This window comes from Hippocampus guttulatus, chromosome 10 (genome assembly GCF_054856545.1).
Source record: "Hippocampus guttulatus isolate MCC_2025c chromosome 10, RoL_Hgut_1.0, whole genome shotgun sequence".
In the NCBI taxonomy this organism is placed as follows: Eukaryota; Metazoa; Chordata; class Actinopteri; order Syngnathiformes; family Syngnathidae; genus Hippocampus; species Hippocampus guttulatus.
This window is the reverse complement of record NC_141270.1, coordinates 6605253-6628365: the sequence shown is the minus strand read 5'-3', so window position 1 is coordinate 6628365 and position 23113 is coordinate 6605253. Positions and strand designations below refer to the sequence as shown.

Sequence of the window (23113 nt, the reverse complement as noted above, 5' to 3'; positions counted from 1 at the left end):
AATAAATAAAAGATCGAAAAGGTGCCAAGTCAAGACGCACGCGGGAGTGGAGGAGGAGATCAGACTCACCTCTGCTGCAGCTCCTCCTCCACCGATTTCAGAAGACTCCTGTATGGGGAGGAACAAGTCGCGAGGGAGTTATTAGTAGCAGGAAAGTACACATTTGAAGTAATTCAATCCCGCTTCGTCTTGGCGAGACTGCGTGACAGTCATCCGTCCTCTTGTGAGACAGCAAATATGTATACAAAGTGCCCTGGAGTTGCAAATGAAATCAATCCCAAGACGATACAAGTAGGAATGCTAAGAAGGAACAATGAGGCACAAAGGCAGCGAAAGCCACAAAGCCAGGAGGACTTACTTGTTTCCTCCGAGCAGACAGGGCGACTCGTGACCGTACTCCAACTGCAAGTCCTATAAAAAGACAAAAATGGCATCACTATCGGGCCATCACATCCAAATGACCGGCAATGCACTTGAGTTCCCAATAAAAATCAAGAGTTGAAGCCCCCTGTTGTCAAACGACAGCAGGGCCTTCGACGACGGCGGCCAAGTGTTTTTCCCAAGTGCAATTTCGGAACGCGTTCAGGCACATGGTGGATTTGGTCTTGTGCTTGTGTTCACATTGTGGCCTTACAGGTGCAGCTGGGACAAGGCTGAGCACATAAAAACAGTTGAAAATACGCCGGTCAAGCTCAAATCGGATTTTTCCAAGTGTTTCCAGGTGACTATGCAGGTTAATTGTACGTTCTGCCATCTAGTGGAAGAGCCATTTAATTATTCTGCCTGTCACTCTATTCTAGGTCGATGGCATCGATAGATGGACAATGATACGTCATTTGTCATGAAATAAATTACTTTTGGGCCAATGAAGTGAAACTGCATCGCTTCCCCATCAGGCACAGCGGTTACGAATTACTGACAAACAGGGAGATTAAAATCAACCAAAGACAGAAGGTGGCACTAATAGGGTGTCAATCATTTGCTGTGCACTGGGAGAGGGTGAGGGGGGGGGGGGGGACCCCCTGCAGCCTCACGCTTCAGGAGCTTTGCTGAAATTATTGTGGAATATCCACCTAAGCAAGGTAAAAAAGGAGGCAGTGGATGGACGATGTGACAAAAGAAGAATGAACACAGGAGCTGCCTTTCAGTGGTTGGCGGGCCTCGGGCGGCTGAGAAGACTCACAAATAAGCAACATTTATGCTTCACGGCTAAGCTTACCACCATTTTAGATTTGTAATTCATTGCACATTCCAAAACCAATAACATTTAGAATTATACCAACACAGTGTGAAGGATGAGTGCTGACATCTAGTGGCCATGTTGCAATTTTTTTAGTGACCTCGCTCGTTGATGAATCATGACATTTGCCCCAAGCTGGCCTCACCAAATGCGTTGCGAGTCCACATGGTCAGCCATCTACAGTACATCAACCACTTCTTCAGGAAACACGTGTGGAATTTCTGCGCGGTCTCGCATGACTCGACAAGCGCCACAAGGATGCACAAAAACAACTCCGCGGCGATAGCCGAAAAGCTTAGAAGACAAGAGGTGGCCCCCATCTTTCGTTGAGGGCGTCCACAACTTTCCCTCATTGGGATAACAACGCATCTCGCTCTCGCGCCGACATCCGATAATCGCATGTTCTCCGCAGTGGCAGAAAAACAAACGTAATTATACGACGTCTGCCCTCATCATTGTCTTCCGAGCGCCCTAATGTGGTCGTCGTGGTGGCCGCGGCGGCCCGTTTGGCGCCACCCGAGCCGCGAAACCACTTCCAGCATTCCAGTGTGAATTCGACAGGGTGCACCTTTCATTTGATTTTTTTTCCATCTCAACTAACTCAGCTGTCCAATGTCTCGGATCGAGGTGAACTTCATGAGGTTGTCTTTCGAGAAAAAGAAAAAAAAACACCAAGTAAAGCCACAATGTGTAAGCAGCCATGTGTCAAGGCGGGGGGAAAAAAAAGACATCTTGAAAGGAAAAAGGGAGCAAAACAAGGAGTGAAGAAAAAAAAACCCAGAAGAGAAGCACTAGTGTGGCACTTGTTTTTTTCAGCTACCGTACGTGAGAGGTTAGAGGCACCATACAAAAAGCAGAAGTGTACAAAAAAACGATAATAAAGAGACACAGATTTTGCAAAGAGGAATATTCACCCGGCAGTCAGAGATTTTTTTTCTATTTTTTCTCCCCCTCGGTGTGCCTTGGAGAAAGGCACTGGACTATTTCAAGAAAATCACAAACATGTAAAACAGTCTGTGATTGTTCTGTCTAAATGCTTTCATGTGATTGTACAAACGTCTGAAGGCAGGAAGGAAAAAAAAAAAGATGACAGCAACAGTTTAGGAGGCTGGAAATGAAGGAAGAACACACATGAGCAGAAGCCTAGCAGGACACCAATCGCCCCCCAAAAATGAACACACAAAAAGAATTAAGCGGAGATTCGGAATGGCAGAGAGCCACGGAAGAAAGAGAGGAAGAGGTTAGTGATGATGGCGGCAAATAAACAACAACAAAAGAAATGGAGGGGTAGAAAGAAGGAGAGAGATGAGAGAGAGTACTACCAGATTAGATCTCGCGGTATAGTAGAGCTCCTCAACACAGTCCAGATAGGGCTCAGAATCACACTGGTCAGCAAGACAAAGCGAGAGAGACCTCAAGTTAATACATCAACCTTGGACGATGGAGGGAACAGGAGGGGGAGAAATTGGCAGGAATCGGGGCACTGATGCAAGACAGAAGATGATGTTTATTGGAGGGGGGCGGAAACTAAATGGACCAAGGCCAAATTGGGCTCTGGAGAGAGAGGATACATTGGTGAAAAGGGCAGAGATGAATCCAGGAATGGCCTGCTGCATAATGCCGATTAAAAACAAACAAACAAACATATTTCCTCCTATAGTGGCATTTATTTACTCAACTGCAGAGGGTAACAGGAATCGTTTCGGGGTTAAGTGGCAAAGATTATTTGAACAAATGCCCCTTAATAGCAGTTGAACATCATCGGATTATTTTAATTAATTATTTATTTTGGTCATCAGTGCGGACGTCGAATAATCGACGACATTTTGTCAACTGTTGACCTTCCGAATACAAGTTGGGTCTCCTATACGCTCCCTGCCAATGCCGGGTGCAGTCGGCCACACCCCTGACCTGCTCACCCAATCATACTCGACACCTTCGCTATCTCGCAGACAGCCGAAACCCGCCGTACCCCCGACTCCAATCCACACAACGCAACCGCAGGATCGGTACTCGCTCCGACAGCTAATGAAAAAGAGCCGTCGGTGGGAAGAAGGCTTCAGCCAAACGCATGCTCAATGCAGTTTTTTTAATTTTTTTTGCGTGCGGTTACAACTAACTTTCACAGTGAGCGTTGGTGAAGGCAATAGAGGGCGCTCATCACCCCGTGTGGGCGGCTACATATTCAAATGGGAGCGACGAATTAAAAAGGAGTAGACAATCGATACGGAGTGCCACGATTTGAGGAAATACGGTACAGGCCACCACCTTCACGACACCTGAAAACATCTCCGTTCACGTTTCATATTGGAAACCCAAGGGGTTAAATGTGGCGTGTGGCGAAATCCTCTGGAGGAGCAGCAATGACACCAATCATGAAATGAAAAATATGTTGGCACACTCAAGCTTGTAGACATGAGAACCACACGGGACGGCAGCAGCAAAGATGGAGGTCTAGAATCAATGAACTGGATGAGACGGTAGAGAATGATGGCTACATCAATGACTTTTCAGTTTTTATTGCAAACTGATTAATAAAAAAATGGTCAAAAAAACAAATCAAAACAAAAAACACAATGGTCCAATGAATATGTGAAGGGTGTAGACAAAAAAAGAAAAACAATCGAAAAGACTAAAAGAGGGGACGGGAGGTGGTGGTGATGGATACTGATTTGTGCATGCACCCCGTGTTCCAGCGATTGTCCAACTTCAAATCCTGCACCTACAGGATCTAATCGCAAAACATTTGCACCCCTCAACACCAATAACGTGTTTCCAAAAGTTCACAAACTCAATTTTATCCCTACAGGTATTGCCAAATAGCCCAGGCTTCCTCCAAGGCACATTTTGGAGCAGCTTCCAATCGTACACCTGCCGTTTGTCCATTCAACCCCCCCCCCCACCTCAAAAAAAAAAACACCAGAAATGATTCGCGCTCCATGTAAGTAAGCTACTCGCATATTAAATCAAAGCAGAAAGTGTGATGTGATGCTAATCCAGTGGCATGAACGACACAGTAAGTGGATGGTGCTGTTTGTTTTGGGCTCAGTTTAAAAAATGTTTAAAAAATGGAAGGTGTTAGAGCCCCCAAGTGCTCCCTTGAACCTTTTGCCTCATTTCAAGTGTTAAAGACATAAAATTCAAGGCTCTACATTAACCTTTGCAGTGGTGCTGCCAGCTTTTGTGTTGGTTGCACCAGCACAGATGTGGTCGCGCACTTTTTTGGGGGGGGGGGGGGGGGACAGTACAGCATGAGCAATTTTGCTCATGTATTGTCGTCTCGGTTGGCATATGGGTCGTTTCGCATGATGGACAGAGTGACAGTGACTGATTTATCAACAGTCATTTCGGCCAACAGTGGATCATTCAGAAACTTCTGGGAACTGATGGGGGGGGGGGGGGGGATTGACTGCTGTGACAGTCAAGGGGCCGAATAATATTGAGCCCAACACTTTTCATTTTTTATTTAAAAAAAAAACAAAACAAAAAAAATCGCTCCACTTTACGATTGTGTCCCAGTTGTTCGTTATTCTTTACAAAGAAAAAAAAATCATTTTATATTTATGTGTTTGAAGCCTGAAATGTGGCAAATGGTCAATAAGTCCAAGGGAGCCGAACACTTTAACAAGCCATTGTAGGTGAGAGCTGGTCACGCTTTTGTGGTGAAGTGAAATAATTGTACGCATGGAAACACATTTGGTCGCAACTCACCGGTTCGTGGTGGGGCTCCGTCTCCTTCCTCAGCGGCGGGTCAAACTTCACCTGACCGACTAGGAGATGACAACAGAAGGTGGTGGTAAAAATTCAAACATGATAATCGCGTATACGCTGATTTGACTTTTGGATGAACTCACAGTTGATCTCGGAGAGTGTTTTTCCTTCCCGGGTGCTTCTGCTGGTAGAGCGAATTCGATGAGGGACGGACACCGGAGACTGAGAGGACACGCACACAGACACAGAGAAAAGAGAGAGAGGCACACACACAGTCAAATAAATGCTCAAATGAACCACTGCTGTGGTTTTGCAGGCCACTCGGGAAGATTACACAAGGTGAAAAAGGTTTGCTATTTCCTCTAAGGAGCGAGGCGGGGGTTGATGACACAGCAAAAAACAGCCAGCTGCACGCAGCAACGAGGTCAAAACAATCAAATCAAACAAATGCTACCACTGCAGAAAGTTTACATCTCTTGACACAGTGAGAAGAAGTGCCGGACATTAAAGGCGCTGAATATCTTTGATATCTTTCCACTCAATGGTTTTGTATAAACCATGTAGAGACCTAAAAATCTCTCTCTGATGCACCTGATCATTTATCTTTGAGAAGAAAACAAAGGGCATCTGTCACACGGTTCCTTCATAACAACTCGAGCTGGGCAATATGGACAAAATTTCATATTTCGATATTTGTGCCAGATATAAAACTAAGCTTTTTTTTTTTTAAGTAAAAGCAATATATCAATCCTTCCCCGGCATTAAAGTCAGCAATAAATAAAAACATTTTTACCACAAGCTTGGCAATTTTATCCACTGGTGCATATCAAATTATAAATATGGTCAAGTATTGTTGTAAAAAACAATATTATACTGTATACAGGAAGTATGCCTACCACATATTCTGTATCTCTATAGCTTGACGGCAAACAACTGTGTGTCGCTGGCTTATGACACGGAAACGGATTTCCCGCGTGTGTGCTTGTGCATCTGCGTTTCTGTGTGTGTAAGTTGGCCATTGTCTGGCTTCAGCTGTCAATCAATGCAAAAACTTGAAAGGAGGTACGTGATTGGTTGACCTGACCTGCAAATGCAGTGCAAGCGTGGACAGCCCCCAAGACTGATATCGGCTTGAAAATGTCGATGTAGAATATTCATATCTAGATGTCAATACAATCGCCCAGCCCTAATAAGCAACTTTACACCACACTTTCAAAAAAAGCAATACCGCGGTACTTAAAATGATTGATTTTTATTATAATACATACAGGTACATCTCAAATTCGAGTATCAGAGAAATCTTTGGTTCAGCAATTCCCTCATATTATTCAGCATAAATTGATTAAACACATTCCAATTGGTCATGAGTCATTTGGGGTTTTTGTAAGATTTAAGCTTTAGTTCGGGGTGCACCCCGCCGCTTCCCCAAAGACAGCTGGGACGGACTCCAGCACATCTGTGACTCAAGTTAGGAGAAGCGGTCCAGATAATGGATGGATGGAAGTGAACTCCAGTACAGTCAATGACAAGAAACTGTTGAAGTGAGTTGAGGAGCTCTTTCAGACAAGAGTATTCTTTTGTCGCCATCATGTGGCATCTATAAGCAATTGCAGTATTGTATGAAGTCAACAACCTGGGCTCAATCTCTGTGACCTGTGACTAGCAGCGGTGCACTGTGTTGAACCTTTTGGGAGTTTTCCCACAATATTCGAATTCATTGAGATACACCTGTGTATTGTATTTAAACTATTACCTGTGAAACCTTTACTGTAAAGTAAATCACGACCACTAAATGAGGAAATGCGCTATTGTGAGCCATCGTCCAGCTGTCGGCATCGGTATGGATTTCAAGATTTCCGCGACGGTATCAACTCAATGGCATATGCACTTCAATGCAAGTCACACGCTTTGTTAAGACATCACTGCAGACACCGCATCAACCGAGGTGGTACCTTCCGACGGGCAGGAAAGCGGGGCGCGCGCCGAGCGCCGGGACTTATGGCTAGGAAGTGACCCCTGTACTTAAACTGTGGAGGAGCAGGAGGAGGAGGAGGGGAGAGGATGGTGGAAAGGCAGACAAGAACAGAAGAGAGGAGAGGAGAGGGAAGAAGGTGAGGAGGAAGCGCTGCGAGATGGAGAAAAGAGGAGAGCATTTAGTGAGGCAGTGCAACGGAGGAGGAGGAACATGGAGAAGTTAAGGATGCTGGGAGGAATTGTCGACGTGGGGAATTTTTGATAAATGGTGAACAGATGAGACGTGATTTGAGGATGAAAGAAAAGAGGCAACATACAGTAAAAAGGTCATTAACACCGCCGCCATGTTGGAAATGTTTTACTCAATCAACACACATTGCCATGGGAACTTTCCAACTTTAAAAATTCCTGGGATTTTGCAACCCCAAACGGAAACACAACAGAAGGCGTGAGGTTACCTCCGGTTCGGGGTCGTCGTCATCAAAGTCGTTGTAGTTGTTGTGGTCTGGGTTTTTGGCTCGGTCCAGCAGCTCTTTAGCCAGCGTCCTGCTCAGGGGCTGAGACACAAACGGGTGCTGCAAAGACAGAAAGGAAGTGAAGCTTTCAATTTCGGGGGGGGGGGGGGGGGGGGACCAAATTAAGTGTCATTTTACATCTATGTTACGCTCCTGTGCTGAACAAACACAAGGATTTTACTTGGAAATCTACCATGAGCGCAGGAATTTCCCGAGCCATCTGAATCAAAATGAAACCCTGCGCCACGTGTTCGGAAACCTGCCGGTCAATTGCGTTCTCAAGTCACGATGACCTTGGCGGCGAATGCAGAGGCATCAATACAAAACGCTTTTGTGTGAGATGCCTTGTTTCAAATCTCCAGACGACATACAGAAATAAACTGCACGTTCAATTAATGGATGGGACAGCCCACACACGGTGATGGAATGTGCAAGAGAGCAGCAAGTGGGGGACGTTTAAGTTTAGCATCTTGATTCAAGTTCATTCTTCTAAAATATTACGCAGAATCAACATAGACGGACGGCAACATATTCGAGAACCGGTGTACATCAATGACTTTCTCACCTGTAGCAGCTTCTCAGCTGTGGGCCTCTTCTTTGGGTTCTTAGTCAGGGCTACTTTGACAAAATGGTGAAAGTTGTCCGTCCTGTGGCCCAGAAGATGGTACAGAACGTAAAGGACAAAAGTCGTTGTGCCTTCCGGAGAGGATTTAGGAACAGCGCCTTACCACTTGACCTTGTCTTTCAACTTAGGCGGCTGGAAATTACTCTTGGTCATTAAGAAAAGAGCCCTGTGCAGGGAAGAGGGATGAAGATCACAAAGAGGATTCTGTGTCATACATGGCATGGAAAATATTTAGTGGCATTCTGTGACGATGTGGGAATGTGTCGCTCTCCGGATTCAATGACGAGTGTCGCTTTCACTTCGGTGGCCTCTACTTGGGGAAGAGGGAGGAGCCCATAATGACAGAAAAACTGCATTCAAACTTTCCCTCGCGGAGATCGCATTTCATCACCGAGAATGACACGTATCGCTGACTGAGCCGACCTGTGCGTTTGGCAGCTCATAAAAAGTGAGACGCTTGGCCTTTAAAAAGTATTTTCTGTCAGCTGTTCCTTTTAACTCATTCACTCCCAAAGACGTTTTTAAACGTCTTTTCAGACTTGGTCCAGAATTGGATGGTACTGAATGAGTTAAGTTAAAAATGGGGTCCGTTTGGTCTGACGAGCAAAATCCACACCGCACCGCTCGCACACCTCATGGGATGCAGCTCAAACATGGGTGGCTGCAGCTCGGCCAGCTCGATTGCGGTAATGCCCACAGCCCAGATATCGCACAGCTGGTTGTAGCCTCCTTTCCTCTCCACTGCCGCCACCTCTGGAGCCATCCTGTTGGAAGGGGGGGGGGGGGGGGGGGTAAACACATGCTCCTATTCGTTAAACTTTAAAAAGAAGAGCTGTCTCTATCAACTAATCAATCAAATTCTTATATCCTGCTGTCCGAGTGGTTAGACTGCCCGCGGTTTATACGTCTTCTCCTCACATGCATCCAACCCCCCCACCCCAAAAAAAAAACAAAAAACAAACAAAAAAAATCATAATATAGCATCAATAACGCACCAGTAAGGTGTACCAATGAATGACTTCCTCTTGGCCAGTGTTGCTGTGATCTGCGCTGATACCCCAAAGTCAGCTTTTGAGAGAAAAAGGAACAGTGGATGAGAGAATTATGACAACAAAAAAAGTGAGTGAGAACAAGATAAAGAAATCCCCCAGGGAAGGAAAAAGAACAAATGGAGAAGGGCTGGTTTTGTCTCACCGAGTTTGACGTAGCCGTTGTCTGTCAAGAGGATGTTGGCGCCCTGTTGGAGACAAATTGGGTGTCGACTCAGATTAAACGTGAGACGGTTTGTGCGCCTTGGTTGAATCGTGATTGAGCTCAGCTGCTTTTGTGCATCGCACGCACAAGAGCTACACAAGCGTGCAAGTCAGTATGTTTACAGGCACAAAAAAAAAAAACACGACTGCAATAAATCATTTGAAACCAACACTTTCGGATTGCCTCGGGTTGACTGCGACATTCAATTCACAAAAAGAAAGGAAGCCTGTAGGGCCAGATTGGGGGTGGGGGGGGGGGGGTGTCAAGGAAATCCATTCACACTACATCCACTGAAAAAGGACTATATTATAAAGGATACATATGGAGGGAAAATGTGGCAGTAGCAATATAGAGCTTCTGTTTTAGACCGAGACATGACGATGATGCAACATGCATATCTTAAGAGCCAAAATTCTAATTTATATTTACAACAATGTCTGCTGGTATATCATGAAAAAACAACAACAATAAAATAAAATAAAAGCGGTAAACCAAAATGTAATAGTCTCTCACCCTAGTCAGCCGAAAGGAAAGTAGTAAATACGCGCAAAGACTATCTTCAGAAAAAGTTTACAAATGTAATTGTTGAATATTTTTTTTCTTGATATATTTATATTCTACAGCTGTTGTGAAAGCGCGACATCAATAATAATGTAATGTATTCAATAATGTTATGTTAATCATTTTGAGGACCTTTTTTTTTTTGTGAGTGTACAAGCGAGTAAATGCGTTGTGTTGAAACGCTCCAGCAGCGTTCAGCAATTATTTCTCTGGCTTTGCGCGCTGAGGCAAATCTCTTTTGTGCAGGGAAGAAAATGTTCGCACGCGTTTGAGATGTCAAGAGTTGTTAAGTTGACTCCCCAACCTAGTTTGGGCTCATTCCGTTTACTTGTTGTGACTGCAGATGACGATGATTTTTTTTTAACTCAAAAATGAATACATAAGATGCAAATCAACACCACATTTTGTGACATTAACGCAGAAAAAGTGATCAATTTCCCCCCCCAAAAAACTCACCTTGATGTCTCTGTGCATTTTGCCTTTATTGTGAAGGTAGTATAAACCCTGCAAGTACACAATCACGTAACAGCTGTTATAGCCATGGGGGTCGGGGACAACAATAATTACCAAAGTCCATGCACCACACACTTACCTGTAGGGTCTCCCGTGACATGTAGGCTATTTGAGACTCTAACAAAGGCCCGGTTACTACGGGGGGGGGGGGGGGGGGGGGGGGAGAATAAAAAAATACAAAGAAGAGAGCGAAAGGTCAGAAAGTAGCAGACTAGACATGACGTACACGTAAACGATCAGAATGTGGGTGTCACCATGATAGATGTCCTGTAGAGAGCCTCCACCGCAGTACTCCATGCTGATCCATAACTTGTCTCGCCTGCACACACACACACACACACGCACATATATAGTCAAACCTCGGTTTTCGAACGTCTCTGTTCTCGACCAGAAAATCAGAGATTTTTACGCCTCGGATTACGCCCGAAAACCGGTTTTCGACCAAATCCGAATACGCCACTTGACTCCCCTCGGCTTCCTCACAAGAGGAAGTGACGCTTCCTCGTGTAGCGTTCATTGTGAGCAGACGTGTTTGTTGTGATTTACGCAAATCTGACTGGGGTTTTTTTTTTTGTTGTTGTTGCTGTTATTTCTGCATAGTGTATTAGCCGCTAATCATGGGCTAATAAAATCGTTTCGGGTTTTGAACAAATCGCTTTTCGAACAGCCTTCTGGAACGGATTACGGTCGAAAACCGAGGTATGACTGTATATGCAAATTAGGTACACCTGCATAAGAGCTGGGCGACAAATTCCACCCTTGCCAAAATGCCCCCCTGCCCCGCCCGTCACCTCCCAATGGACATATCTTGATTTTCCTCATGCATTCCAAACAACTGAACATAAGAGCCCAGACGTTAAATGATTCCTCAAACAATAAGTCTGCATTTGAACGACAAAAACTGGAACCCGGTGGCATTCAACAACGTAATACTCACTTGTCAGCAAAATTATTGTCGAGGTTGTCATTTTAGCCATGGCGTAGAAGTACCCTGCCTCACACCGAGAGCTGTTGCCAACATTTTGGCTCCCTTATGCCACTACTGAGCGTTGCACAGGTATATAACCTGATAAGGATCGATCCCACATGCGGTTCGCCATCTATTGTTTTGCTTGCACATTTTTTCCTTCCTGTCCCCGCATGCTCATCATCCAATGGCGCACACAAATGTCGGGAAAACACGCAAAGTATTCTTACCGGAGATAGCTTCCAAAGTAGGCCACGATGTTGGAGTGTTTACAATCCTTCATCATCAGAATCTCCTGCTGGACAACGGCAAAGTCCTCCCCTGGAGAGAACACGGCGACGCCACGTTGATCTCACGGGAGATTGGAAAAAATAAAATAAAAAAGCAGACGTGGATGGAGGGAAAGTGCTCACCTGGCTCCAGTTTGATGACTTTGATAGCCGCCAGCTCTGCTGTGTTGACATTGCGAGCCTGGAGGAAGGAAAGGAAGAAGAAGGGAGGTTTGGCAATCAAAAGGCTCTGAAACATACAGAGTAAGAAATGCGCGATAGACAGCCAAAAAGTATCCCACTGTGCGTTGCATCCTGCAATTGTGTCTGAAAAACGCACGGATCACGAGGTGAGTTTTTAAACACGGCATTGACTCCACATAGAACGTATGGACAGGAAAAAGGAGCCGTATTCCCGAAAAACCCGGCAATTCTTTGGTGAACGGCATATTGGCAGGATAGCAAGAAGGCCGATTTTCTATAAATAGTGAGCCGTGTTTACATCTGGCCACAGCGCTTGCGAAGGAAGAAGGAGTTCCTCTGTGAAACAAGACATGAATAAAAGATGATTCAAGGAGAGGAAATGTGAATTGGCCGCTTGACTCAGGGACAGAAGCCCGCATAAGAATGCGGGAAAGTGAGTGGGTTTAATGGCAGTTCTGTTTTTTTTTCCCGTCGCTACTTATTAAATCAGCCCATTTGGATGGAAATCAGCATTGATAAGAATGGCCACATATCATCATTGGAATAAGATGATGCACGCGATATACCGGTAGTTAGGATCTTTCAAGCGTCGTCGGCGAGCCTCTGCTTCTTATTGTCAATTGTGGAGGCGGCGTTTCATCAGCAAGCCGTCCGTCAGTTTAGCATGCAGATTCACACATGTGGCACATGCAGCAGACACATCACCAAACGCAAATAGGTCATTGCACCTTATTTGCTAGGTGGGCAGGCACTGCAACTACTGTGGTTGAAGTCTAAACTTGTTTTGTGACTGAGCAAGTAACTCCATTTGCTCTGCAACTATTGAATATTTTTGGGATGGAGTATTCTCCCCATTATCACATCCATTAATCGGATAACATTACATTTTGCATTACTCAACACATCCATCCCTGTACATGGCTTCATAATTTGAGTTATTCAATTCTCATATTTTTCACACTGTAAAAGAAGCACCTCAAAGCCTTCAATTTTTTTCAAAACCAACGGTGTGCCCTATAATCCTATGCGCCTTGTATATATACCACTGTATATTCTGATTCCTTGGACATATTATTTTAAATGTTCTGCAAAGCGCTTTGTTACAGCTGCAGCGGTTGTGAAAGCTCTATATAAATAAAGCTATGTTGTATTGTGTCGTATTCCCTTTAGCGTAGCTCTATCTAGGACAGGGGTGTCAAACTAATTTTTGTCGCGGGCCAGATTTTAGTTTCCCTTGGAGGGCCGTAATGACCGAAACCATATGAAGAAGTCAACAATAACGGTTTAGTCACCTATTGTTTAAGTTATTGTAATGAGGGGTTTGGTAACAAGAAAATGCTTACGGTATCACTCGTATTTATTACAAATGAGAATTTTGAAATTTTGGTTGAGATTTTAGCAAGCATCATGAAAGTTGACATCGTTGATTTGCTTTCGCGGGCCACATAAAATGATGTGGCGGGCCAGATCTGGCCCCCGGGCCTTGAGTTTGACACCTGTGATCTAGGAGATGCATAACGCAACCGCGGACACTATTGCGCCTTATAGTGCGGAAAATACGATAATTGTCGTGGTCTTGGGCCCCAATGACATCATCTCTATCAAAGAGCCTCCCGAAGCGTGAGACACCAGTTAGGCACCCCTGATTTAGACACCAACAGCACACATCCACATTAGCATGATAACACGTCGGCCTTGGAGACAGAGCGCAACAATATCCAACGGCGCAGCGCTGTAGAATTCTGCAAACACACGCCCTCATCGGGACTGCGGCCTCGCCTGCATATTTAGCCAACAGCTTGGACACAACAGGCCGTGACATTTCACACGGTGCTGCGCTCGCTTTATTATTAGAGAGTCAAACCTTCGAATGAAAGCGCCGTCAGGCAAGCGACAAACGCGAGGACGCGCTTTTTGAGTCAAACGTTTAAAATGTCAACGCCGAAAAACCGCAACCGCGATGACAAAATACACACTTGTAGTTGAGTCAAGCAGGAATGCGAGGAGCTCGGCCTTCTATTGAGGCCCCAAGTGGAGAACAGGGGAGTGATTGACAGCACACAATACAACAACGCAACACAAAACCACGTAACAAAGCCGTGGCAGGAGGGAGGAGACACAAAGAGACGTCCAAGAGGCGAGAAAGCAGACACACACAGCACAGCAGTGTGTTCGGTCGGTCTGCAGACGGATGACAGGGATGACTCATGAGCGCTCGGTGGCACCGCGAAAGCCAACAACACACACTTGAATGAGTCCATTTGATTGCGTCTGGTGTCCCTGTTCGATCTGCAAGTGTTTACACGCTTGATTTTTTGTTTTTGTTACAAGCGGCTGTTAATAAAAACCTGCGTGACAAGACAAGATGTTTACATTTGTACGCTTGTCTATTTCAAATAGATCGTCGGTATCCTGCGTGGTCCACACTTGATTGCGGAGAAAAGAAATGGAAGTCGACCAACATTTACAGGAAAAGTATCCTGATAAAGTTGCACAAATCATCCAAGGAACCTCCACTGTGAGCTTCCAAAGGCCGCGCATTGTTGTGGAGGCTCGGTTTTTCTGATTGATCCGTTCGGAGAAAAGAAAGACTAAATCTATAAGTTATGGGAAAAGGTAAAGCAATATTTCCTTAAGGGAAGGATGTAAATGTAATTAATCTGGTCCAGAATTGATTTTCTCAGCACCTTTTGGCCTATGGTGGCTTTCTGAACAATCACACTCAATAAGAAAGCACAAAAATTCTTCCCATCAGCATGTGGGGGGATTCAACAAGAAAACACTCAAAGTTCTAAACGGGGTGTTGCTGACGGGCGCTCAACTTCAGCACGACTGGCTGGTATCATCCATTTCCAACTGCACAAAATTTAGTGGAAGGGGGTGGGGGGGGGGTGTGAAACACCAAGGTTCTATTGTATACTTTTTCTTTGGAGTTTTGACTTATCAAAGTTAAGACCCAAGAGTGTTGCTAGAACAGTCAAAATGTTATGATGTTACCCCAAAAACAGTTAAATTCAGAAAAAAGTGTTTAAAAATGCATTACAACCCACACACACACACACACACACACACACACAATGTTAGCATTCTGGATTTAGCATGTAGCTGATGCATGCGGTCTTCCATTTGAATAGCCCTGGAGAAGCTTGTCAGTCAAATTCAAGCAACAACAACCACAACAGTGGTTAACACAAGTTTGCACTTGCCTGACAGTTAAACATGTTAAGGTATCACTAAAAACTGTTAACATGATGACGAGGAGGAAAACAAATACATTAAATTAAAGAAAAAAAAACCCAACTCTCTTCCCACATAGCATTTAGCTTGTAGCTTATGGGGTCACCCATTTGTATAGCGCTAGAGAAACTTTGCTCACACCCGTCAATAGCACCTTGCCCACAATGTGCGTGTGTAAAATACCCGGCACAGTGGTGTACCCGTGTGGCATTTTGCTCTCCTGTGACTAAATCCGAATACCCGCTTGGCATTTTGCATCTTTTGTGAGGCAACCTGAAAAAAAGGACTTACACGTGTGGTCAACGTAGTGTGACTGAGCCCATGTTTTCCCACAAAAAGGAGAATGGTCAGGTGAGCGCAAGGTTAAAGTTCATGCCAAGAGTAACCAAAAGCGGGTCAAAGACCAATGAAGTGTTCGGAGGAACTGAGGAAGAGTGAGCAAAACAGGATGGATTGCGGGGCCGCACATGCCATTTCAATGGCGAGCGAGCCGACGGCCATCTGCGCGGGGGTTTGTGACGGGACACAATCGGTTTGGTTTGTGGACGGGGGTCACGTCGCAAGCCTTCTGCGAGGTCGCCATCCTCTTGTTGGCGCGGCGTGGAACAATAGGACACGAGGGCTTTAGCGCACACGCCATAAAGGAAGCCGGGGACTGTTGCATTCCTGCGCCACAGTCGTCCAGATGTCTCCCAAACACACAAGTAGTCCTGGTGAGAGGAAATTGCTGCTATAAGCACATTCTAACTGCTACCTGCTTCGGCCTTGCATTAAAACCAGCAGGACGCTGCACGCCGAGGCTCCAGACCGTCCCCTAATTGGTGGAATTTTTCTCATAAAATTTGAGACAGTGCAGGTAAATTTTCCACCTACTTACGCCCGTGAGACCAGTAAATGTGCATTTTTTTAAAAGAAAATGGGGGGGGGGGGGGGTTGCAATTACTATTTTTGGATTATTTTTTGTTTCTGACAAACTTCTGTTTCACACTTCAATTTATCAGTACTACAGTGAAAATGACTTAAATAAAGTGACAATGAAAATGAATGGAGTCAAACTTACATTGCAGATCAAATTACATTGTGCGGCCCTAAAATTTCAGGTTAGGGGCCACCGTGCTCCTATTTAAAAAAATAAAAGTTTGGAGTCTGGAGTCCTGCACACACCAGCGCTGAAGGATTTTGAAATACAATCTAATTTCCCCTCCCCATATTGTTATCGATTTATTATGCAATGATTTTTTTTCAATCCCATGTATTTTGGTTAACACACGAACAAGCCGCCCCGCCGCATTGAATTGTGCTTTTGACAGCAATTTTGTGAGCCAAGTTTTTCTCAGTCTACAACGTACACCGAATCACCACCAACACACGAATCGTGTACGCATTGATCACCCCAGACGTGGCCTAGTAACCCGAAGAGCTCACACAAAAGTCAACTCATCAGCTGGTGCAAAGTGAGAATGCATCGTGAGAGTAACTCACACTGTTCTGTGGTTCAAGGCAACAGCTGTCGTGGAAAATAGGAACCGACTGAGACTCCAACTTTGAATGCTTATAGCCCATTAACTCATTCAGGACCAGCCAATTCTGGACCAAGTCTGAAAAGACGTTTAAAAACGTCTTTGGGAGTGAATGAGTTAATGATCTGAGCCTTTACGCATGAATATGCTCACAATCTATAAGGGCGTTTCATGACTTTTGATCTAAAGGCCATTGTGTGACTGGACTTTCTAAATCCAAAGCTGTACTCGTCGTCGCCTTGCGGGAAAAGGAACGTCATCCTATTCAAACATCGGACTCAGCGTCGCATCGTGTCTGATGGTTAATACTTGAGAGGGAAACAATGAGTGCAGTTACTTCGTTGAGGGTGACACAAATCAAGCGCGCCAAACCAGTCCGGCGGAGACAACAAAAAACATTAATAAGTGTTACACATAAATGAAACTCACGGCATATTCAAGCAAAGTTTGTTTCGTTTCTGAATAGTCCGCAAAGACATTATCAAGTATCTTTTCAGATTGATCGCGGGTGATACGGCAATGATATCATCAACGCCAGGTGCTAACACAACAGCCACTTTGTTAGGCCGTAAAACAGCCACAGAAATGTGGGAAAAGGTCACCCACCCGGTGTCACCGTGCCTCCAAGGAATGAGACACAAATTCCGAGCGACTGAGTACAAAATGCAAGTTCTCAGCATGCACATAACTGGGGCTCAAATTGGGGGACGGCCATGTGTCGGGGGGCTTGTCTTGCTCTCGGTCACCGGTGCTCCTCTGATGTAACGCAACAAACAGGAGGAGAGAACACAGCAGTCGGCGTCACGCGTTGCTTCCTGCGCAAACATTCTGATCCGAGTCGCAGATTTTCACACAGCGGTAGAGCCAAATTTAGGCATCAATGAGGTTTACCCAGTGAGCCGCCTGCCGCTTACACAGACGTCCCAGTAATGCGGAGGGGGTTTTCGTTTGAATCGCCCACAAGTGTCATGCCATCGATCGGGCTCACCCGTTGACCGGATTTGGCCGCGCGAAGTTTGCATGCCGAGGCCGTACGCACTGAGACGTCAATTTCAGTCGTCAGCAGGTGGCAATATTGAAAAACAACAAGCAAGCCCCAACATGGAAAAAGACACGTGGATTTTTCTGCCCAAATCTTATTCCACAAACACAATATTGAAGAGAATACCGTGTTTACACGAGTGAGGGTGCATTGAGCAGGTGACTGCAAAGACAATTTTTGACTTGCCTTCCACTTGAAGGTGATAAATAAGTAAGTCCTCCTCGCCAGTAGTTGGTGCTACACTGCGGCGGTTTGACACTGGCAAATCATCACGTGCATTCGAAAGGGAAACAAAAGGTGTTTGTTCACAATTATCTAACATTTTGTGAACTGAACTTTTCATGTTTTGTTGTTCAAGTGGCGATCCCATCCAGACTCCGCATTTAGTCAGACCGTGGTTATTGTGGTCACATTGCTAGTTCACTGTCATTCAAGTTCAACGATACCTTGACATACAACTCAAATTTTGGCTTGCACCACCAGCCACAAAAAAACAAAAAAAGCAAATTAATAAATTGGTGCATTTGCAAGTCAAGGTATCACTGTAGAAGTAGAAGTTACACATTTCAATAATCCAAAACAATTTTCATCAAAAGCAACAAATGTATAAGAGCTATCCAGTCTACAGCTACCATGAGAAGCGCTTTTCAGAAAAGTCATGCCGAAGGTAAAACAGGCATGCAGGTAATCCTTCAATGCAGTCGAGTGAGGTGCACATTACGAGAATTCTGTGTCCAAAATTTGAACACTGACAGCTCATTATTTCTCAGAATTTGGTAATGATAGTCCAGAAAACAACTGTATGCAAAGTGTATGATGAACTACTACATGATAACAGGTCCAGCGCGGGGAATAACAAGTTTGTCACAGCCCGAGTGGCTGCAACAAGCCAAGATAAAGCGCCTAAAATTAGAAACCCACATGATCTACTCCAGCAGGAGAGGCATGTAAGGTGCCAAATAATCAAACAACAACAATAATGTTGCTAAAAATCAGCATACAACTCAACGGATACCCAACAGCCAGCCTCAGAAATCTTGCGGTGGCGTTTAATCATAGTGTCGACAGCAACAAAGGAGTCCTGGAAGTGGACCAAACATCATCAAGTGGTATTAAGAGTGTTTAATATTTCATAGAGTTGCACTGTGCCAACGGTGACTGTAGTTTAACGGCCAGCAGAATGTCATTGTGAAACAAACAACCACATTGCTGAAACTTTATAAGAGATGCCTTCGCAATCCAAATTGTGTAATCTTGCAGTGTACAAACTGCACTGCAGGACATCAAGAGCTCCGTCTGATATTTTGACATAAACGTTGCTCAGCATCTACAAATAAATATGAGCATTACAGTGGTGTCATGAGATAGAAGTGACTCGATTTACAACGTGTTTTAAGACACTAGCCGTCAAACTAAACTTAAAACTGGGAGAAATTTAACATTATGTATTTAAAACACAAGCCCAAAGTCACGGCGATAACAACATAACTGGTCTGCTAGCTTAATTCTAATGCTAACACAGAAAAGGGAAAGACATAAAACCTTTTAAGCAACTAATATTTAAGCAATCAGTGCAGTGCAAAAATAACAGTACTCAATCATATATTATTTGTCCTCTGCAATGAGCTGAAACATGATGTCCAGATGTCTATTTGAAGTACAGCACATCTGTCTGGTCATGTACTGCTCCCAAGTGGTCAAGGCGACCAAATATGATTTTATTTATTACTGTATGGTTTTATGAAGTACAATTATCGAAGTGTTGTTGTTTTCTGTGTGTGTGGGGGGGGGGGGGGGGCTGGAACTGATTAGTGATTTTTTTTTTCATTTCAATGGATTTGAGATACGAGTGATTTACAATGTGGAGGTGTAGACTCCTCAGAATAAACACTAAGTGAATAATTTACAAGGCATGCTGACATTGTTATCAAATAGGGTGCATAATTAAACTTACACTTACAAAAATAGCAATAACAGCGCAACAACTCCCAAAGTTGATTTTATTTAAGCTGTCAAGTTATCAAAGACCATCTTGTCCTGGGGGTCTGTTTCCAAAGGCACAGCGGGGCCTGGCTGATTGTTGTTGACAAAGACAACGGACATAAATCACAATAAAATCAAACCGACGATCTATCAATGTGTAGTTTACATCAGTAGTACGCAAAGGGATTGATTTTATAGTGAAACAAGGGAAAGGAGAGCAAGAGGTATTGCTAATGTTGTTATCGTAGCTTGTTGTTGAATTGGCTTATTTGGGGGCGCTCGCGGCAGCTGTCAGCCCGGGGGTCTAACTAACTTCATTTTACCGGCAGCTGTACTAAAAGGTGAAATGGCTAGTGCATCCCGATGAACATTCGAGAAGCAAAAACAATGCTCGTTGTGATTTTCTGACAGTGTTTTCCATCAACGGAGCAACCGGGGTTAGCATCGAGACGCTAACGCAAATGCACTGAGTCCATTGTCGGACAGCTAGCTTTTTACATGTCTGCTATATCGTCTTCTGGCGTATTTTAACTAAACCAGGCTACGAAAACGTTGCACACGCTGATATTATAACAAACATTTATTATTTTTAATGAGATCATGTGTGACAACCAGATCCATGCATGTCGGTGGGGCTAGCATTAGCTCAATTTGACGCACTTTTAAAAGGCTTCAAGTAGTGAGAATGACAACGTTTGGCCTTCACAAATGAGTGACTTTGGGGGGCAAAACCTCACGTTTTATTGGATTTATCAAAAGCGCTCAACAACTATGGGTGTCCGATAATGGAACCCCGAGTCGACAGAGATTTCTTCCCCCACTCGCACTGCAGCTTTTTACCTTGTACACATCTCCGTAGGTGCCGCTTCCTATCCTCTGGATCAGCTCGAAATCCTCCTGCGGATTGCGCCGGGACAGGTCGACACTGGCGTTCATCATGGCCAAGTGCCACTCAGGGCGCCAGACGACGCGCGCTGTTGACGGACGCCGACGATGTTATGTACGAACGGGGATAATTGTCAGGGAGAAAAAAAAACATACGGAGTCAGAAAATAGCAGCCCGAGCCCACTCCTGCTCCAACATGGCGTACACTGCGCAAAGCGCATGCGCAGTGGACGTGCCCTCTCCCATGGAGCCTCGGCAAGGCAGAGAGACTCACGGACACTTACTCCGGCGCGGAAACGTTTACACACGGACGCGCGCGCACACACATCGACTCATTTCCAAAATGTTAATTTTCATTGAATGTAGGAGTAAAGAAACAATTTTTTAAATTATAATCAAAGTTTTTTTTATCCCCATATCTTAAGTGCTTAATTGTCAGTGATTCTTAGTAGTACATGCAAGGTTCCCTCGGTGATACACAAATTAATCAATGCTCAAGTACAGTTCTGTTGCATTTAACTTCTGAGTGCAATGCAGTTTGTTTTAAACGTTTATTTAAGTACAGGTTTGATTTGACTTTTTTAAGAATAATGATCATGAAGGTGGCACCTGAGAGCTAAGCGCTTTTTAGGCAGTGCTGTGTATGATGTGAAAAGAGAATCCCTGGCCCAAGTGTGTTTTTTTAAACTTGCAGTTACCAAATCTCAGACAAAATAGGCCTATACTCTCTAAAAAATTTTTTTTTCTTGTTTTCTGAAAACATTTAAAAGTAAGTTAGGCCAGTGACTGCCAACCAGTGCGTCGACGACGTACGTAAAAGTGCTGTGAGAGCTGTGGTGGAAAAATGGATATTAGGCGGTATCTGGGTAAATTATAAATTTTCACTTAATTGCTTAGAGCTTTATATTTATAATATCTTTGTCAATACATCTGGAGACTTAATAGTGACAGACCAATGGGGTAAATGACATCGGGTTAATGTACAGTATTTTGTTAACACATGAGCCCTCTTGTGGTCAAACTTTTTTTTTTTAAATGTAACGTTGCCTCAGGTGACCCTCGCAGCGGCAGGTAGAGTGTAACGTCAGACTGGGTCACTGCATTGTGTACCGGTATTCTGAATGTGACCGAATCTGGATCCGCTGCTTGGTTCAACTGTGCCACGAGCCACAGTCTAAGCCCATAAGCATAACATGCCATGTGTCTTTCACCGGTCAGTTGTCATGGGAACAAGATGTTCTGACGGTGGTGCTCATTGAGACCATACGACCGACATCCATAGTTGGGAGCGGGGACAAAACAAACACGTGTGAATCTATAAAATGGAGCTTAAGAATGAAACAATAAGTTTACACCAGTCAGTGGAAAGTTTTCAATCATGTCGGGCTGATAAATGTGCCGACATGATTGGGTGGATGTGAGCCATTATCCTAGATGCAGCGATTCAATTGTCGGTGTGCTGGCATCAAAAATCACAAGTGATTGGCTTAAGGAGAAGTGAATGGTAGCCTGGAAGTTAAGTAAGCCCGCAGTGTGGCCATGTCTGGCCCTTTCACGGTCCAACTAGGCTAAGCGGGGCTAAACGCTGGCAGATGGCAGCATTGTGATTCAGCTGATGGGGGTCAGTGTGTGAGCACTGCAGTGCAACTAAAGTCCACTCTCGGAAGTGGCACGGTCCCTGAATAAAGCGGCCTGTGTTTTCTTTTAGGTCAGTGCCCCATATACTGTACCAAGAAGTTACTTCATCAAATACACACGCAGGCACATGCTGAAGACTGGGAATGCGTAGGACAGGGGTGTCAAACTCATTTTTAGCGCGGGCCATATTTTAGTTAGCGTTTCACTTGGTGGGCCGTTATGACTGAGGCCATATAAAGAAGTCAGGAATAACTGTTGATTTGGTTTGGTAACAAGAAAATGCGTCGAATATATCTCTTAATTACATATGAGAATTTAAAGTTTTGATAGACATTTTAGAAAGGATCATGGAAGTTTATATGTTTGAGGTGCTTTAGCGGGCCACATAAAATGATGTGCCAGCCCAGATCTGGTCCCCGGGCCTTGAGTTTGAGATCTGTGACATATGAGAACAGGGACATGATCCAGGTTTTGCAAAAGTGCATAACATTTCCAGGAATATTTCAAAACTTTTTTGTAATGTAGCCTTCCGAGAAAATTGCCTTCAAAAGCAGTTTGACTTTTCATTGACGTGAAATTGGATTGGGTGTAAAACAGGATGTCGATCAAAACAGGAGAAAATCTGTCGAGATTTTTATAGAGTGGAGCATTTCAGTGACTTCGAAGTCCATTACAAATCTCTAGACAGCAGAGTGATTACGAAGTTGGCAATGAGGTGAATGATTAAAACACAGCGAATGCATTGGTAATCATTCACTCAGTCTCTGCTAGCGAATCGCTGTATAGCATAGGGAATTTAATATTGTGGACTACATACAGTCGTTCCTTCAACAGTCATACGACAAATTGATTTTGAACAGGTGTGATGTTAAATGTCTTGGTGCATTGTTAAATTATCGTTCCTCTGTGTTAAAAACTAAAAGAGGTGGGTAGGGTAGCCAAAAATGTTAAAGAATATGACTTAAGTCATACTC

The 23113-nt window shown here is 44.4% G+C and overlaps 1 protein-coding gene across 9 annotated transcripts in view; it reads right to left on the bottom strand.

Annotated features, from left to right (window-relative positions):
- LOC147199067 (mitogen-activated protein kinase kinase kinase kinase 3-like) overlaps positions 1-20706 on the bottom strand; it is a 33044-nt gene extending 12338 nt beyond the window's left edge. For 5 of the 9 annotated variants that reach the window (XM_086121926.1, XM_086121927.1, XM_086121931.1 and 2 more), the window contains exons 1-17: positions 20456-20706; positions 11774-11831; positions 11591-11681; positions 10648-10712; positions 10473-10528; positions 10337-10384; positions 9260-9302; positions 9061-9133; positions 8698-8829; positions 8169-8231; positions 8006-8087; positions 7384-7500; positions 5095-5173; positions 4952-5010; positions 2563-2625; positions 359-411; positions 70-108 (exon numbers count right to left, since the gene is read on the bottom strand). In XM_086121926.1, the coding sequence (XP_085978052.1) occupies positions 70-108; positions 359-411; positions 2563-2625; positions 4952-5010; positions 5095-5173; positions 7384-7500; positions 8006-8087; positions 8169-8231; positions 8698-8829; positions 9061-9133; positions 9260-9302; positions 10337-10384; positions 10473-10528; positions 10648-10712; positions 11591-11681; positions 11774-11831; positions 20456-20554 (1220 nt within the window). In that variant the 5' untranslated portion in view covers positions 20555-20706. Of the gene's footprint in view, positions 1-69; positions 109-358; positions 412-2562; positions 2626-4951; positions 5011-5094; positions 5174-6903; positions 6979-7383; positions 7501-8005; positions 8088-8168; positions 8232-8697; positions 8830-9060; positions 9134-9259; positions 9303-10336; positions 10385-10472; positions 10529-10647; positions 10713-11590; positions 11682-11773; positions 11832-20455 lie in introns of all 9 variants that reach the window. The other 4 variants (XM_086121928.1, XM_086121933.1, XM_086121930.1 and 1 more) reach the window with 2 other exon arrangements.
- Positions 20707-23113: the final 2407 nt, after the last annotated feature.